Genomic DNA, 18199 nt, shown 5'->3' with positions numbered 1-18199 from the left:
CCAGGGGTGTGGTTTGCAATCGGGTACTTTAGGTCCATCGGATTTCAGCCTTGGCCCTCTTGACCTTGGTTGTTTGCTTGATGCTGCTGCTCGGTTCTTGAGGCTCACAAAGGGGAGCGAATCGACAGCTGAGCCAGACCACAGAGTTTAGCAGAATAATTTATCCCTAGTTGCCTCTGGGATTAAAACTGTCTCTGTGTATCTCTGCAGGACAACTGGTAGTCCTGAGAGTCTCTTCATTCGTCTAGTCTAATCTTGGTCCTTCTGCATGTTTGTGGTCTGATCAATGTAGCAGAACATGCGAGGCTCTTCCTGCAAAAGTGCATCTTCCTGTTCAAGAAAAGCATCTCAGCTCGTTCAGTGTCTAAGTAGATCCCTTGCTTTTGCTGCCTAGCCCCATGACAGAATTTACTGTCCCTTAAAGTGGGACAGTTGCTTGAGAATCTTTCAGAGCTGAAACTTCTTGCTTACCTTCATTTACAGTCTTCTGCAAGATGTTTCTCCAGCCCTCTTTGTAGAGCAGGATCTGGACTTAATAAGGCTGCTCTGTTCAGCTTTTCAACTGAAAACATGATTGATTTTCATGCAAAATAGAATATAGGGTGGAAATAGCAGCGAACATAGTTTTGCTTGGCAATTTAGCATAGGTGCAGCTCGCTATTATTATTTTTTTTTTTTTAAAGCAGAAGCCAAATACAATAGGGATAATGTGTTTGGTTCAGGTAAAATCTGTAATTTGAGCTACAGGAGTATGTTGTAAAAAGTTGTGTGGATGAGAATGCTTTCTAATGCATTCATTCCTCGTATTGTTTCTTGAGACTCCCTTGACAAAATGATCTCACTTTTGTGCAGATGTTGTATCTTGTTTCCCTGGTGCAAAATAAGAGTCTTTGAAACAGTCCAAGTATTTGTGTAGATTTTCAGCTTATTGAAAAATCTGCTAGAGACAGCTCTGCTCAGGCTATCTGTGGAGTTGTTAGTGCACCTATAAATATATTACACCAAAATGAAAAACGTAAAAACTCCAGCAGCAGTACAGAAACAAAGCTGTTCTTTTTTGTAGGTTCTGTGTTGATTTTGCAGTATCTCCTCAGTGAATCTGCTGAGGCCACTTAGTGGCAAAGCTTCAATTTTTTTAAATCAAGTACCAGGACTGTCGTTGGTTTGAATTACAAGTATTTTAGATAATATTTTTCTAAAGGGTGTACAACCAGATTTGCATCCAGTTAATTTCCACTTTTACCTCTTTGGTGTTAAAATATGACTCGGTTGAGAAGTAACATTTTTCATTAAAGGCACTTGACAATGTCACTTGTGCCTGGGTTTCTGAGGAAATGGCTAAAAATAAACATGTGTTATTAACTGAGTCTTAAGAATGTAAAAGTGGCTGTACTGGTTCAGACGAAGGGTTCATCTGGCCCGGTATCACCTCCTGCAGCTTCCAGAAGCAAGTGAAAATGAAAACAGGACAAAGTAGGAGAAATAACTGTCACCTCCCTGCAATATTCCCCTGATCTCCAGCTATTTTCAGCTCAGTCCTCTGAACCTGATGGGGGCTATTAGCTGGACAAGCCGTAATAAATCTATTTTCCAAGTGCTTGTCCAAATTCCTCTCAAACCTATATAAACTTATTTTATTTGCAGGATTTCGCTAGGGATTTCTGTTTTCTCCTGTCTGCGGCGTGAGGACTGTTCTCATTTTGTTCCGAGCCCGGTTCCACCCAGCTTCATCCACTGGTCACTGTGGAACCAAGAGTCCGAACAGCTGATCCTGTCCAGTCTGCTTGTGCTGTTCACAGTTTTATAGATTGTCGCCATATCCGTCCCCACATTATCTTATTTTCTAGGTTGAGAAAAATCTTAACTTTTGCCATTTCATAATTAGGGAATCATGGTGAACTTCTGTCATCCCTCTGTGAAACTTTCCACTTCTAATTTTATAATTTTTTAAAATTATTTTTTAAAGATGAGACCACCAAAACCACCCACGTTTTGAGATCTGGCTGAACCAGGGATTTATGTAGTATAGTATATAAATGATTTCTCCTTTGCTCTCTGTTCCCTTTTTAATGATTTCTAACAATGATTTGTGTGTTTGACTGCTGCTGAGCTGATGTTTTCATATGTCTGTTTATCTTGGGCCAGGGAGCTTGCTCTAGTGTGGTAAAGGTCATCCCAGATCCCATCACTTTGTATGTAAAACTGGGTCTGGCTGGTCTGCTTTTCCCCATGGGCATCACTTTACATTTCCGTACACTGAATTGCTCTGTCACTCTGTCTCATGAGGTCTTTCAGTGATTCTTCAGTTTAGTTCTTCATCATTACATCCATGTCATATCATCAGCAACTTTGTCACCCCACTGATTGCTTCGTTTTCTAAGTGGTTAACAAATAGGTTAAGCTATGTGTGCCAGCATAGGCCCTTGAAGAACTCTCTGCGTGACCTTCATGTATTGTTTGGTATTGGAACAACTGGGACATGTTGGTAATAGAAGAACTTTGAATAGCAAGCTAAGGATCTATGGCCTGTTTTTCTTTAGAAAAAAAATATTAATGCTGTAAGAACACCCAGCCTGTGTGTGTGGACTGGATTTTCATAGTTTCCTTTGACCTGCACTATTCTGTTGTTTTTAAACATATGCAGAAGCCTGAGGTGGTGCCAAGCTGTTTTAAGGGGAAGCAGAGATGTGTTGAAACTTGTTTCCTATGTTAACTAGGAAAGTGTTTTTTTTTTTTTAAAGCATGCCTTTGTTTTTCAGAGGACATTCACATAGTTTAGTAAAGGGCTTGAGCTAAATGTTAGTTGATTAACTGCATTGACTCCTTTGCTCCACGGGCTTGTGTATGATTGATGTCTTGATGCCTCTGTTTTTTTTCTTTTTCCCCAGTACTGGACTGTCCTTTGCTTTTCACAGAGTCTGAGCAAAGTTGTGAAGTAATATGATTCTTACAACATCCTTACCTGGAAGCAGCAAGCTTTATGTTATCTACTGAGTGTATCAGGAGTCAAAAGAGTCAAGACACTTCATTCTAAAATACTGGACTGAAACCCAGAAAATGCTTTGTTTCATCATGAGATCCTAAATAATCTTCTCTGCCTTCCCTGTGCCTTTAGCCCGTATATGTGAAAAGGGCCAGGCAGAGTATAAATTCATGAACATGTGAGAGTCATTCAAATGACATTAATGAGCTGCAAAAGGCTTGTATATATGCAAATTCCTATTCAGAGTGGGATTTGGATGAGTGCGGTTAATGAGGTGGGGCAGTAGTTTGGTCAGTAATGATGAAAAGGAGCAGTGAGTGGAGCATCCTCCCTGTGCCCCGCCAGCGGGCTGGGCTTTGTGGGGAGGCAGCTCACCGTGTGCAGGAAAAGTCGTCTGCAATCCTGGATCAACAGTCAGGACTGCACAAATATGGCACATTTTCTGTTTTCCCTTGGTCAGGATTTCCATGGAAGTTTAAACTTTGCTATCGAAGTTTTCTTAGGCAGCTCTTACAATTCTGGTGGTTCTAGTGGCTAAAGCCAAGTTAAACGCAGTATCATTTTTGGAATTCACTTGCAATAGTTTTCATGTATTTTAAATCATAGGTGTGGCTGAAACTTGGCTTATGAAAACCTTCATTCCATCTCAGGCATTGTGTTTTTTTTTTTTTTTTCATACAGGGCAGGAGTTATTGTGTGAATAGATTAATTGAATTCAGTCTTACTTTGATTACAAGAAAAATACAGTGCTTGAAGGATGATGTAGCAGGGAAGGGGACAGTGTGTCAGATTGATGGCACTGGGAAACAAAATACCCCTCTCCCCACTGAGCAAGTGACCTTAGTATCTCCCTTTAACATCCTTTTCTGTGAAATAAATGTTTCTATAGGCCTTGCCTGTGCTATATGTGGGCTGGGAAAATCTTGCATAGAGAATATATTCTTCGCTTCTAATGTACTATTGAATGTTTGTCCTGGGATTAATCTTTGTGAGCTAATGGGTTCCTAAGCACTGCATGCTTGTCTTCAAGCCTAGAGGTAACATGGTGCAGCTAATGCATGTAAAAATACAGTGTTCTGGTGTGGACAGCACTGGAAAGTGGAAGGACAGAGCAGCCTAAATTCTGAGGGGTGCAGTAGAATTGTGGGGTTAGGATCAGCTTTGTCAGGAGGCTCGGCCTTGCCTAGGATACATTTTCTCAGTCTGTCTCTGGCTGCATGTTGTCATTTGAAACTTTCCTTTATCCTCTTTTGAATGCTGAAGAAAAGCAGGAAGGTCTGCTTCCTCTCCTATTATTCCATCATCTTTTTGCATTTTTACATAGTGGGAAGAAACCAGTCGTCGTGGGTGATATGAAAACTGAGCTTCCTGCTCTCTGTCTTTGTCCCCATGCCTCTTTTCGCTGCCTTCCCCAGGATCCGCATTCAAAGCCTGGCACTGCTGCTGCCCTGTTGCTCTCTTTCCAAGCTGGTACTTGGAATTCAGTCACTGCGATTCTTGACAGTCTTACTGATGCTTCAGTGTTGTGAGTAGCAGCCAAAGTCATCATCCGTGTCTCACTAACTCGACTGACCTAGGAGCCCGAATCCGCCTCGGTGGCAATTAGGCTGAGTACTGACATGGTAGTATTTTTGAAACAGGAGATGAACTTCTGACTGCCAGTATTTTCACCTGAGTTTGGACAAGACACTTGTGTTTTTTGTTTTGTTTTTAATCCAGCTACTCATTTCTCCTCTGTAATAATAAATGTATTTTGGCACTTTAAAACTGATCTGTCTCAATATGTGATGTAAATATTAGTTCTATGTCATATTGTTACATGTAATAAATAATTACATTTTTTTAAATGCATCTCTACAGCTAGGAATAAATTAGGCTTTCATGCCCATTTAACTGTTGTACACGTAGTCAGACCTATAATTGTGTTTCCTGTTGTGCTGTGACAGACAATAGCTCTTCAGACTTTGAAAAACTGACCTTTCTTGAATTCCTGGGTGACCGCGTGTGGTTCACGCATAGTTTTCTTGCTAGCACTTTGCCATTATGTGGCTACTGTATTCTAGATACCTTAGAGAAGTGTTTTTTCTGGGTGGTGTTCTGGTCTGGTTGAACTGGCGAGACGATGCTTCATTCGTGTGGTGCATCTTACCTGAGACTCTGAGGAACTGTGATATAAAAAGAAAATTTTTTAATATTGTTCAAGCTTTTAGTTCATCCTGATGACTTACTGATATATGACTACTTAAAAAGGAAGTATGTGCTTTGACTTCCTTATGTGATTTGTATACATGAATCTGAAGACCTTATGAAATAAATAATGTGCAGAATGACTAACTTTGAAAGAAAGAAAAAAGAAAAAAAAACCTATGCAGATGCCAGTATGATTGCTTGATGGATTATTTATTTTCATCTAATTGACACAGTGGGAACTTTTGGCTCTGTTGCTTATTTTTGTGATAACAATTAAGACTAATTGTTAGTAGTAATAAATTATTATTCTCAGTGGACCAGTATTAGAAGGCAATAGGGTATTTGGCTAGTGTTTTTCATAGGTATTTGTTGTCAGCAGATTTATTTTGTGTTCCGTTTCTTCCTTTGGAAAGGGAAATATTTTCATGATAAATTATTGAGTATTTCTCATACCTGATGTTTTATCTGACTCTTGTTAATTTTCCTGTTCTTCTCCTTTCCTTCCTCCCCAGTTTTTGTCTTAGATTTTATTAACTATCCTTGCAGCCTGTTGTACATTCCTGTGGTTACAGATAAAAGCACTGCTCAACATTTTGATGCATTTTGCGAGAAAGTGCATGAACAAGGATGAATATCGATGTGTCACTGACAGCTGTGGCCCTGCCGGAGCTGCGGCTCCTGGTGTCCTGGGCGCTGGGAATGGATTCTGCTCATGTGCTGGAGCTCAGCGTCTCACAATCGCTCCACAAATCCTGGGAATACATTTCTTAGAATGGAACTTGGTGAGAAGGGTTGCTTCAAAGTCTGAAAGAAAACACCAATTGTATCATGTGCCATTTTGGCTTTTTTTTTTTTAATTAATTTGAAATTAAGAATTGTGAACAGGTAACTCCAGTTTTATAGTTTTCCTTCTCTTAGGGAATGAACATAGCGATTGGTTACTCTCTTGGTTATTCTGTTATATACTGGCTTCAGCCTGCTGTTCAGTACTTTGCAAGTCAGTATCCCAATTTAGTATGATTGTTAATTAAAACATGTTGATACAGCAGAATAATAGTCAGTGATGATGTAGTCTGTCTCCTGTGCTGCATCCTAGAAAATGGGAGAAGCGAGGGGAAAAAAGCTGATAGTTTCTCTACAAGTGTTTTGGGCGTATTTGACTATATAATTTCATATCTTGAAGTGTTATCTCATTTGAAGCTAATTAAATAGCAAAAGTTTTTTTTTTTTTTATAGTGGACAGTTAACTCTTCAGCACTGGGTGATAACTTAGAGCATGTAGAGTTCTGTAAGGTACAGGAAAAAAAATATTGTTTTGTGTTTTAAATCTTGGAGGAAACTGTGTCTATTATGGCAATGAATTGTTTCAAGTGATGCTTAAGTGATGCTAACACAAAGAATGTCTGTTGATGCAGCAGAGATTTCAATAACTGTTCCAAGCAAACATCAGCACTGAATGAAGCAGGTGGATCTTGGAATTGTTGGATGTTGTGCTGCTGAGAGGTTCTGTAAGCTGCTTGTGCAAGCTGCCTCTTTATCCATGTTGCAGTGTGAGTACATTCGTTGAATTCCAGGTACATTCTTCTCCAGCTTGCCTTCAAAATTGACTTCCAAAAGCTACATGTGCTTTATGCAGGTATTTTAGATATTTAGAAAGTAACTAGAGCTTCATTCTCTACTGTTCTGCTAAAAGAGAACAGCTCAAAGGATTCTCATTTAGTAGACTCCCTATCTGTAAATCCCAAATTGGTCGAATTGTTTATGTAACCATTGATTTTGTTTTAATTGCCTATTTTAAACTGTACATTTTCATTTTTAAAATTACTGAGGGGGGGGAAATAAATGTATGCTTACAACCTCCTGTATGACTTCCAGGAACTGAGACTACTTGGTCCTTCTTTTTTTTTTTTCTTTTTTTATACAAAGATACAATCTTTCAGACTATGACTGAATTCTGTATGAGGTGTTATATTTTGATTATACCGATGTAGACCTTTTGTGTTATTTGTTAGAGGGATTAGAGTGGCCACCCTGTGTTATGAGCTCTTTGGGCAGCTGTGTTGGCGGCTGGCGTGGGCTCCGCTGAGGCTTAGCGCAGGGAATTAGCTCTTCTGTCAGCCAGTAGAAAGGCTTAGTTAAGGATAAGAATGTTCTTAATAAAAAGCAAATTTGTCTGGCAATGACCCTCTCCCAAATAGCCGAAAATAATTGTCTTCACTATTAGCCTTAGGTGTAAGCTGTTCATCTTTAGAGAGGTACATTGTTTTGGATCCAGGGATCATCTAAACTAGTATTTCGGCAATTAATTGTCATGAAAATCATGCTAGCACATAGTTCTGTAAAAATAATTCCCATCTGTAAAGTTGAATACACTAGGGATAATTAAGTTTGAGTGTGGCTGAAAAAAAAAAAGAAAGAGTCTCCAAGACTGAAATGAAAATTACTCCTGTGTCAGCAACCTTATTTAATACCAAAAGTAATAATATAGTTCACCTAGCGAACAAAACCTCTTGAGAACGGTAAAACTTTTGTTACGGATTAAGATAAAATGTGACTGACTTTAAATCAAATACAGTTTAGACATGACTAAAGTCTTGGCAGACTTTCTCCAGCAGATCTGGCTTTTGTGGTTTGAGGCAGTGACTGCCCTAGTGTGAATGTGCAACCAGGGCAGGACAGTGTGTTTTGCAAGCCATCATATATAAAAAAAAAATTAAAAATCCCACAGATTTAAGTGTTCAAGCACGGAAATGGCATTTTGGGTACAGAGGCTCACAGTATGTTCTGCTGAATCTCCCTTCCAGAGGAAATAACCTCTGGTAAAAGGGCTGGAGTGGAGCTCTAGGGGGGCAATTGCCTGCGCTAATCTGCTGGTTTTTATGTGTCAAGGCTTCTAGAAGATATTTCACATATAGGATAACATAGCAAAATACCACAGGCATCTGCAAAAAACATAAGACAACTTTTAACACACGGGGAATATATTAAAAATTCCAAACTCCGCCTGCCTGCTGTTACTAGCAGCCAGTTCAGTGGGGCTAGAGCTGTCTTACTGTTTTCTTTTGCAAAATCCCTTCACTCTTCAGTGAATTTTGTTACTTTTATCACTGTGGGGTTTTTTGCCTCCAGTGAGCGACCAACATCTCTAGGAACTTGGTTGTGTTGGCTGGTGCAGGATGAGATGGAGGCGCCTGAACTGTCGACTGGAAGGAGAACTGAGGTTTATTAGTGTTCATGTATGAAACAGCATCACTGAGACCTTCCTAAAACTTCCTGAATCTGAGCGTAGTCAAGTTTTACCAGCACGACAGCTACAAGCAAGTGACATTTGCCAAGAGCAGATAAGAAAAACGTTCCTTGTACTAGTTGATGTGTGGAATTAAGGGTGAAGTGGTTATGCTCCACCTGGTAAGTTGTTGCATGAGCGGAGCACAAAAGGATGCCAGGAGGAAACTGCAGAACCTCCCGTCCAGGAGCCCTTTACACCCAACTGCTGCAGTTTTTAGATGGTCTCTTCACTGCCAGAGATTCCTGGCATTAGCAGGCGCTTGAATTTGAGCTTCATCATTCGAGTTGGTTGGTTCGAGGGTCGTAATGTTTATATGGACAGATATGCAACCGTATCATTTGCAAGGAAATATATTGTTTGTGAGCATGGTAAAGTAAATAACGCCTGGGGATGTAAGCTCGATGGAGTACTTTCTGTGCTAGCATGGGAAGAAATAGTTTACCTGGTGAAAATCATAAGTAGTGTTTGACCTTAAGGAAGCCCACACCTATGGAGACACCAACGGTAGGTCAGCCCAGGCTATTTTTGGCGTTTACAATACATGGATATAATTTTGTTGTTGCATTTTTAATGGATTAAAATCTATTTTTATTGCCAGCTAGATGAGTGCATAGATTTGGTCACACAGTTGTGCAGTGTTCTTTATGAGCACTGATATACTGTGTAAATAGAGTTTCTTTGATTAAGAAATATTCCATCTCCTTGTGTGTGTAACAAAAGGCAAATAATATTTGTACCTGCCACTGGTTTGTACCTATCTTTTTAGTGCTACCCTGCTTGCCAGAACGTGGTACACATCACGCTGGGAGACAACCGAGTTTTTCTTTATGAAAACCAATAGCCTCCTTAAAAACTGTAGTACGTTGCATATTTATGACTGTTCTTCAGTGCTTTTCCCTCCCCTCCATTGTGAATTACGGTGACTTCAACCGTTTAGTGTTTCGGTTGCATTAGACAAGCGCAGGAAGTTACAGCCTGTCATTGAGGCACTTGAGCGCCCATGAATTGGTCTTTTCACTCCCTCTTGCAGATTTTCAGTAGACTGATTTCAATTTTTATCGTTTAGCCCTGACAGCTTGCTCGTGTGAGTCTTGCAGATAGAATTTAGGACTAGGGAATGTGCCTTCATAAAAGATGGGAATATTTTTACTGTCATGATCTCCCATTTTCACAAATCTTAAATGTCTAAGAACCCAAGAGTTGAGTTTGTGTAATTGTGGAGAGCTCATGTAGCTCAGGTCTGGCTTTCTCCTCCCCAAGATTTATACCCAGGGTTAAAGAGGCTGTTCATGGCATGCAAGACCTCTCCTGTATTTTTACAGCTGGGTGTTGGAGGATACTGAGATTAATTCAAAACCATTTCCATACTAATCTAATGCTTCCTAGTAGCTTTTATTAGAAAAAAAGAACAAATTTGATTTGATTTTTCTTTTAAACTTTCTTTAGAGGTGCATTATGGAATTCCTTGAATAGTAGTTTCCTTGTTTCATGAAGGGGAAATTTCCATTTGCCTTGCCCTTGAAAACAGCATTTGAGCTTTGCCGGTGTGATTGTGTCCACACTGTTAATGCAAACTGCAGCCGGAGCCGATCCCTCTGGACGATGGGTATCCTTTTTTAGTTTCCTCTTCTTCTACTACTTCCCCATCTTCTGACTAGTGTTAGAGGTGATTTTTTAAATTTTCATTTTTTCCCCTTTACCTTTTACGTTAATGGTTAGAGAATTGTGGAGGACCTGTTGTATAGCTCTAGGCACAAGATGTGGTGCGATACCTAGCCAAATGCTGCTTATTGTGCTGGCAAATTTTTGGAATGTGTTTTGGAGCTTATTCACAGATTCTAGTTATCATAAAAATCTGGAAATAACTTGTTAAATTCTCCAGGTAGATCCCAGGGTTGATTACTGGAGATATAGAAATAACCTTTCTAGAAAGTGTTTACCTAATTGTTGAGAGTATTCATGCTGCTGCCGATGGATGCTGCTTTGAAAATGGTATCTTATGATGCTGGTGTTTGTGACCAGTTTTCAGTATTGTCCCTCATTCTTTCCTATGGACACTGCTTAATTTATGAAAAAATATATATACTGACCGTTGCTTGTTTTTTAGCTCTCAGGCAAGTCCCTCCCTTCAAAAGATGGGAAGAAAAGGTGGCAACTCACTGTCTGCAATGTGGGATCTCAGCAGATAATCTGTAACTGATGCTTCCATGAGCAGCAGGACTCAGAACTCATCTTCCTGCATTTCACACCAGTGGTTTGGCCCCTGTGTGTTTTCCAGTCTAGAAACTGCATTCTCTGCCTGAATCCGCTTGTCTTTTTAGTTGGGCTTCTCTGGATCACATGCCAGTGAGACCAGCCACACAGGGCTATCGAAGGGATTTCTTATCCAGAGGCACTAACACTCAGATTTTATATATTTTTAAACTTAATTCCCAGCCTTCATAGATCAGGAGGAAAAGGTCCAGTTCTTGAAACAGATTTTCTTTGATCTGACATGTTAACTGGTGCCAGCAGCTGGATTTCTCTAGCCAGGAGGCTGTGGATGTCTTTCCTGGATGGGTGGAATGACTGGGCTTGTGTAAAAACCCATTCTTTAAAAGTAAAGATTTATCTCTGCCATTTTTATTTGCAGGGAAAAATCAAAGTAAATGACTCTTAACCTTTGCTGCTTTGTTAGAAGTTAAGTCTCCTGGTAAAGTATTTGCTCAGAGTGCCCAAAGAGCATTCACAAAGCAGAATGGTCCTGGTGTGTGGCACAGACACATTTCTCCACCCAGACATCCTTGTTTATTGAGAGAACGTAGTGAGTCAGGAGCTACAAAACGTGCACTGATGGTGCTGTGTGTTCTGATCAGCCTGACGCTCTTCATTTCATAGTAATTTTGTGGGTGTCTTGGAGGAAACCCATGTTCCTCCTGGCCTCATAAGTGGCTACATGGAAGTTATGGTTTGGGTGGCTTGAAAGATAACAGGTATGAAAATAGTTTTTGAAAGTGTACCAACTTTTTGGAGGGAGCTGTATGTGAAACATCCTTTATCCTGCTGATAGTCCCAGGAGGGAGGTGGGCGGATGACGTAGGATGCCGCCCATGGATTGTGTTTGCATCCTTAAACTATTTTCTTCCAAACCTCATTGGTTGTCTGAAGTAGGTGTGGAGCAGGAAATAATCTTTCTGGATGAGTTACTTGAGGATATTTCCTGAACACACAGAAATGGGATAAAGCTGCATGGGCTGCATCAAATGATTGGGTTTTTTGTAATCTGTTGGGAGAAAAGTGACATGAATTGGGAAACAAGCAACTGGGAGGTGGGAAAATCAACTGGTCTCTTTGGTTCCGTGGACCCCCTGCCTGACATATACAATTAGGTGACTTAAGGCAGCGAAATGCTGTGATGGCTTTGGGAAGGATGGACGGTGGTCATAAGGTTGGGGAAGGAGGATGATTGAAGCAGCCTGTGCAGAGGAACACGTGTTTGTGTTGTGTTGTCGAGCTGGAAATATCAGATGTATGTTCACAGATCAGAGTTACCTTCTAAACTTGGCGGACGTCTTTACAGTGAGTCAGTATAGAAGTACTCTGCTAAATGCAGATAAGTAGGGCTTCTGTAAATCATATTCTTGCTCCTTTACACTTTGAAGTTTTTCTACTGCCCTTGCCTCCTCCTGGAATTTTAGATGTTGCCTGGATATGGCAGGTACCAAAATACCCAACATCATCAGAACTCCTGGTGTGCTTGATGCTGGGCTGTGCTGGATCTGCTGCTGGTCTGCAGTCAGCTTGCTGTGTTTTGGATGCTGAACTTAGGCAAGTAGTTCAACTTTTTTTGTAGCTATATAGCCCCGATTTCTTGTGCACTCGTGTGATGTTTGTAGGAACGTGTACTTACCTGTACATGAACAGGTAAGTAAACACCTAGTTATCTGTAATTGCAGTTTGCAAGTTATCATTCCATCTGTTCTTGGTAGCTCTTGGGTTTGTTTGGTTGAAGGTTTGTTGTTGTTTTGTTACATTCTTTTGTGTTAGGAAAGAAAACCCAAACATTTTGCTGATTCTGGTAACCAGCCAGAGGTAGGGGCAGTTATTTGCATTGTGGATATTTGCTGTTGTTGGGAGACAGGCTCTTTGTCTTTGGTGTTGTAGCCTGCTGCAGATGCAGCTGTACCGAGAGTTATCTTTTTACTACTCTACTTCAGGCAACAGGAAAAAAAAGAAAAAAAGCAAGATTTCCTGAAACAAAACGCTTTGTGTCTTTGCCCTTCAGCTTTGGTGGGTATAACTAAGCCAGGAAAGGGTTTGAATTGTGATGAAGTGAGATGTGACAGGGGAAAAAAAACCCCAACAAATTGCAGCTATTTTGTGTATTTACTTTGTGCATTTGACAGCACTTGGTTTGTTTCCCTGCTATAATTATCCTGCCTGTTCTAAGATTAGGGTACCAGGGTGACATGGGCCAAGGGTTCGTAGGCTGGATGGTGTGTGTACGGGCAGCGGCACTTCTGGTTGAACTGGGTTGTGTCCTCAAATAAAACACAACTGTGGTGGAGGAGGAGAGAGGAATTCCACGTTCGGATTGCAGTGACGTGAGAGACTTTTGCCAGCAGGGCTGTTTGTCGGGTTCTGTTGCCCCCTCCACTATTGACATGATCCACAGGCAAAACCCCATGGATGTGCATGGGGGGTGTTTTATTTAAGTCATTGCCTCTTTTATTGATATTTTGAAAGAAAGGTTTATCAGCGATGTATGAAACTGTAATAAACCCACAAACCTTTATTGCTGTTTTTTCCATGACTGCGTTTTTAATTGATGTATCTGTTAGCGTCGTCAACATTGCAAATAAAACGGTTCTCATCCTCCTTTGTAAGGAATGCACCAGGGTGGGGAAGATCTGGGGAATTTTATTTATTTTGGTTTGTGCTTCTGGCTACACAGTGGACCCCGTGTTCTGTATGCTTATTTCTAACTTGCCTATACCTTCAAAAAATGGAAAACATCCAACATGTGGCAGGAGCCTCTCTGTTAGCTCAATTATTTCTTAATCCTCTGTGGTTTTTGCAAGCTTGGCCCATGAGTTTATTACAAAACAAGAACGGAGTGAAGCTCTGAGAGATTCTGGCTGTTCAGGAAGTGAATTTTCATGGTGATGGTAGCAGACATTAAACCCTTCAGCTGTAACTACTCATTCTGTTGAAGAAAAGTTTGTAAAGCATTATAAATAGTGTTTTTCCATGTTTCAAATCTATTTGTTTCACTTTCTTTTCAGCTGTCAACACTTCGGATTGTAACTGAAATGCCTTATTCTTTTAAGACATCTCAATTTCTACAAAGCACCTCGTCTGTTCTCATTAGTAGCTCCGTGACAGTCCCAGAGTTGAAAGTGTGAAGTAGCTTTTCAGGGTATTCAGAAAAAAGAAAGCCAGCAAACTCGTGTTGTATCCAGCATGTTTGTGGTTGTCTGCAGCCACCTCTGTCTCAGATTTGCAGCAAGGTTATTCAGCTCTGGTGCTGTGGTTCAACAGAGCAGAAATTTTGTGGCAAATTTAGTTAAATCTACCTCATTAAATACAGGCATAATCTAATTTAGGGCTTTTAAATAACACGACCTATTTCAATAGAGGGAAGTGCCTCCTGTGGACACCTGTACATTGCAGGTGCTGGAGCTTTGAGGAATTGATAGGAGTTTCAGGGTGGTTTTGCTAAAGCTGGGGACAGTGTACTTTCTAATATTAGCACTTTAGGTTTAACAATTAATGTGAAGGTAACTTGAGTAATATATATGTCAGAAAACTTTGCACGGTTTGAAGAACTAGAGAGGATGGGAGCATTTCTATTTCAAAGATGGTTTGCAAATGCAAGTGCTAGTTTGGTTATTCAACCTTCAGCGGCTGGGAAATTGCAGAACCCTGATATGCTGAAGTAGCTTAGTCCTGAATATATACTTCAAGTATTATTTTGGATTTGATCTTTTGAGATTGACTATAAAATATTGAGAGTATTTAATGGTTTCGTACTGAATATCCAGATGGCCGCTCATGGCTGTGAGTTCCAGGCATTCCACTTGCTTGCGATTTCTTTGGAATCCCAAATTCTGCAGGAATATTTCAGCTGGTGTCACAGGCCTTGGGATGGCGAAAAAATCCCTGTCAAGCATTTAAAGAAGTTTTTAAGTTGAAGATGGGCTTGTGTGTTGACTTGCTGGGTCCTGCTTGACTGTCGGGGAAGTCCTTGGTGCACACGAGTGATTGCTGGTGTCGCTGCTTTGCATCGGGTTTTTCGCAGTTCCTGAAGAAGTGAAACAGTTTACAGGTCTTACCAGTTTGATTCATTAGACCATACAGGGAGACACTAAAAGACTCTGTAAATGGTAATTAATAGAAGGCAAAGCCAAGCTCCCCCATCCAAAACAGAACATGCAGCTCTGATGTGAGAAGGAAAGTGAATTGCAAGGAATTTCCTTTGACTCAATAATGAGCACATGAGGTTACACACAACTCAGATTATGATTTCTCTCTTTCTTTTTGACAACGGTTGTTTCTCTCCTGTGTGGGTTAGTTATGCTGCATGGCAAAAAGTGCGGGAGGGTTTGAAAGTGCAGTAGGGTTCTGAGTTAGGGCCTGGCACAGCTTGGAACTGCGAGGGCTGGAGACCTGGATGTGGTCAATGTGCGACTTATTTGTCTAGCTGCAAGTCAAAAAATTTGTCAACATTAGAGATGCTAGCAGAAGAGTGATTGGAAAATAGCTACATTTACAATCTTTATTTTGTGCTGGCAACTTGTCCTTCTCTTTCTCCCTGACCCGCCCGCCCCCCCCCCCCCCCCCCCGGTATTGCTGTCCTGAATTTGTAAATGGCAAATAGAAATCTCTTTAAAATTGCTAATTACAGACTTTCTTGGTAGATCTATCTGGCTGTGAACAAGTACTGTTTTACGTTATATTTCACAGAATCAGTGGGGGAAGAGCAGTGACGGTGTGCTTTTAAAAACTGTATGCTTAATGAGATTAAGCCACGTTCTAATGTCAGTGTTTAAGATGATGTAACTTGAATACTAATTTTTTTGTTTTGTTTCTTTTAAGCAAATGGTTATGAGCCTTAGAGTTTCTGAACTGCAAGTACTTCTGGGTTACGCGGGGAGGAACAAGCACGGCCGAAAACACGAACTGCTCACAAAAGCACTGCATTTGTTAAAGGCTGGCTGCAGTCCTGCCGTACAAATGAAAATCAAAGAACTCTATAGGCGAAGGTTTCCTCAGAAAATCATGACACCTGCAGACTTATCTATCCCCAGCGTCCACTCGAGCTCCATGCCAGCAGCTTTGTCTCCGTCTACCATTCCACAGCTCAGCTACGATGGCCACCCTGCCACGTCACCGTTACTCCCCGTTTCGCTTCTAGGACCTAAACATGAACTGGAACTCCCCCATCTTACGTCTGCACTCCACCCTGTCCATCCTGACATAAAACTTCAGAAATTACCTTTTTATGACTTGTTGGATGAGCTGATAAAACCTACCAGCCTAGGTAAGGTTGCAAATGTTGTAATAATATTTGAAGGTTTGTTTTTTTTTTTTTTTTTTTTTTGTAATGGACAAATGCGGCTGCTGATGCAGTAACTGGTTAAATATTGCATCACACCAGTGTTTAGAGAATCGCTATTTTTGGTAACTTTTGGAACAGATTGTTCTACATGGAGAGACATCTTACGTAACACTCCCTAGTTGTTTTAGCTGAGCCACTAAATGTGGTTCAAATATCCGTTTTATTTAAGGGGTGAGTTTGACAAGGAACAAACTAAAACTTAGAAAAAGGAAAAATCTTGTCTGCTTTCAGTAGTTCTTATAAACTGTAGAGTTTAGTTATTTAAAAAAAAAAAAAAATCCATCAGGCCCTCAAAATCTTCTCATCTGTGCTGGGAAAGAGTGCCAAACTAGATGCTTGCTGTGATCCATTACAGCCTGAATGGCTGAGTTTAGGAGGACTTGTGCTCCTTTTGCAGTTGTGGCTACTTGTCTTTAAACTGTCTTTTGTATTAAGGTATAAATGACTTGTGTAGCTGCTGAGAATAATCTGATGCTTATGGAGTATTATATAACAACGTGTGATTTTTCTGGCTCTGATTCCACGTAGTGCTGAACAGTGTGGTTAACTTTTAATACTCTTAAATACTGCTTAAATACAATGGTCCTGTTGATTTCTGGGCTGCTTGCATGCTGGAACCTTCTGCTGTGTTGTAACCCTGGAAAAGATTCACTGTGAGAATGGCTGGTAGGAGGAGGAGGTTTCTGTGAGTACATACGGGGAGATGGTGGGTGAGTGAAAACAAAAATCTCCTTTGCAAAAGAGATTCCCTGTAAACACAACTGAACAGGTATTTTACGATAACAGTCTGCACAGCTCCGGGAATGCAGGAGACCTGATACAGGAATAGTGGTGGGTCTGCACATTTCTGAAGGATGTTGCGCAGTTGTTTGCATGTGTTTTGTTTTAGCTGTGATAATTGAGACATTGAGGGGAAAACGGCTTTTGATAATCTCATCTTCTGGTTCAGGTATTCTTTTAAGAGGTGTACTGTATTTAGCTGTAATCTAAAACCTAATTGATTAATAAGCATTCCAGGCAATGCTGGTGGTCCGGGATAATTAGGTACTCAGTATGTGTCTCCATCGCTTCTACATTATAAATACCTAAAAATAATGCTCTAATTTCAAGAAGACATTCCAATGCAGTAATTGTGGTATGCATTTATTCCTGGATGTGGGAAGAACACTTTGCTGTCAGCTCCATGTCTGACAAACTGGCCCCAAATGGAGACATCATAATTCATGCTCTGTTCTGTCTTATTGCTTGAGGAGTTTGTACACAATAGGATATTTTTTCCCCTCTGTGGACACTGGGTGTCAGGGTAAAAGAAAGTGTGTGAAATTCCAACCAGATGCATTTTTAAGCAACCTTTTTCCTTTCAATTAATTAAAGGTATGGCTGGGGTTTTTGTTTTGCATGTGAATCCTGTCTGCAGATGTCCTTCTGTTTATCCAAAGCAATAGTGTTAAAAAGCTATTTTTCTTGTTCTTTTTGAGGAAGAGAGAGCTTCAGTGCCCATGCAGATGAGAATTTTTTTTTTCCTTTTATAGTGGAAAGTAGTGTTGCTAGAGATCATAAAATTGCTGACTATAAATGTCATGAAGGTATTTTAGAGTAATAAATATTTATATGTTAATAAAAAAAAAACTATTGGATTAATAACCAGTGATATGTAGCTTTATATACTTTCAAAACAACTTGGAGAAATTGTGCTTACAGCTTAGGAGTTTTAAATGCAAGTGTGGAGCAGACTTGTATTAATTTTCTCCATTTATACAGTTTCTGATGCTTTAACTAAAAACAGTCTGAAATGATTTGCGGAATATTTGCTTCAAATGGTTTGGGCATCCTTCTCAGTGCTGCGAACAATGTGGGTTTCCTCAAATGTCAAATTTCTATGTTCCCTGGCTTTGTTTTCAAATGGCAGATGCATGTTACAAGCCCTCGGAACTCCTCCTGGGCATTTGGCCAGCGTTTCAGCATCTCCTGTTGCTGTTTCCCATCAGATTCCTCATGGGGTAGGGATAAGAAGCTTTTGAATTTACTCTCTTTCCCTCCATCACAAGAATGGACTGATGACCTGAATAATTATATCCCTGCTTAAAATGGAACCTACTGGAATATAAAAAAATGTGTGCGAGAGAGAGAAAGAGTG

General features: G+C 40.3%; 1 protein-coding gene across 4 annotated transcripts in view; it reads left to right on the top strand.

The window, feature by feature from the left end:
* Nucleotides 1-18199, top strand: part of PIAS1 (protein inhibitor of activated STAT 1) — a 68232-nt gene that overhangs the window by 18776 nt on the left and 31257 nt on the right. For all 4 annotated transcript variants that reach the window (XM_065847312.2, XM_071813942.1, XM_065847311.2 and 1 more), the window contains exon 2: nucleotides 15540-15984. In XM_065847312.2, coding sequence (XP_065703384.1) covers nucleotides 15543-15984 — 442 coding nt within the window. In that variant the 5' untranslated portion in view covers nucleotides 15540-15542. The remainder of the gene's footprint in view (nucleotides 1-15539; nucleotides 15985-18199) is intronic.

The sequence above is a fragment of the Patagioenas fasciata genome, chromosome 12 (genome assembly GCF_037038585.1).
Source record: "Patagioenas fasciata isolate bPatFas1 chromosome 12, bPatFas1.hap1, whole genome shotgun sequence".
Lineage (NCBI taxonomy): Eukaryota > Metazoa > Chordata > Aves > Columbiformes > Columbidae > Patagioenas > Patagioenas fasciata.
Note: the sequence above shows the minus strand (reverse complement) of the source record. Positions and strands in the feature narration are given on the sequence as shown.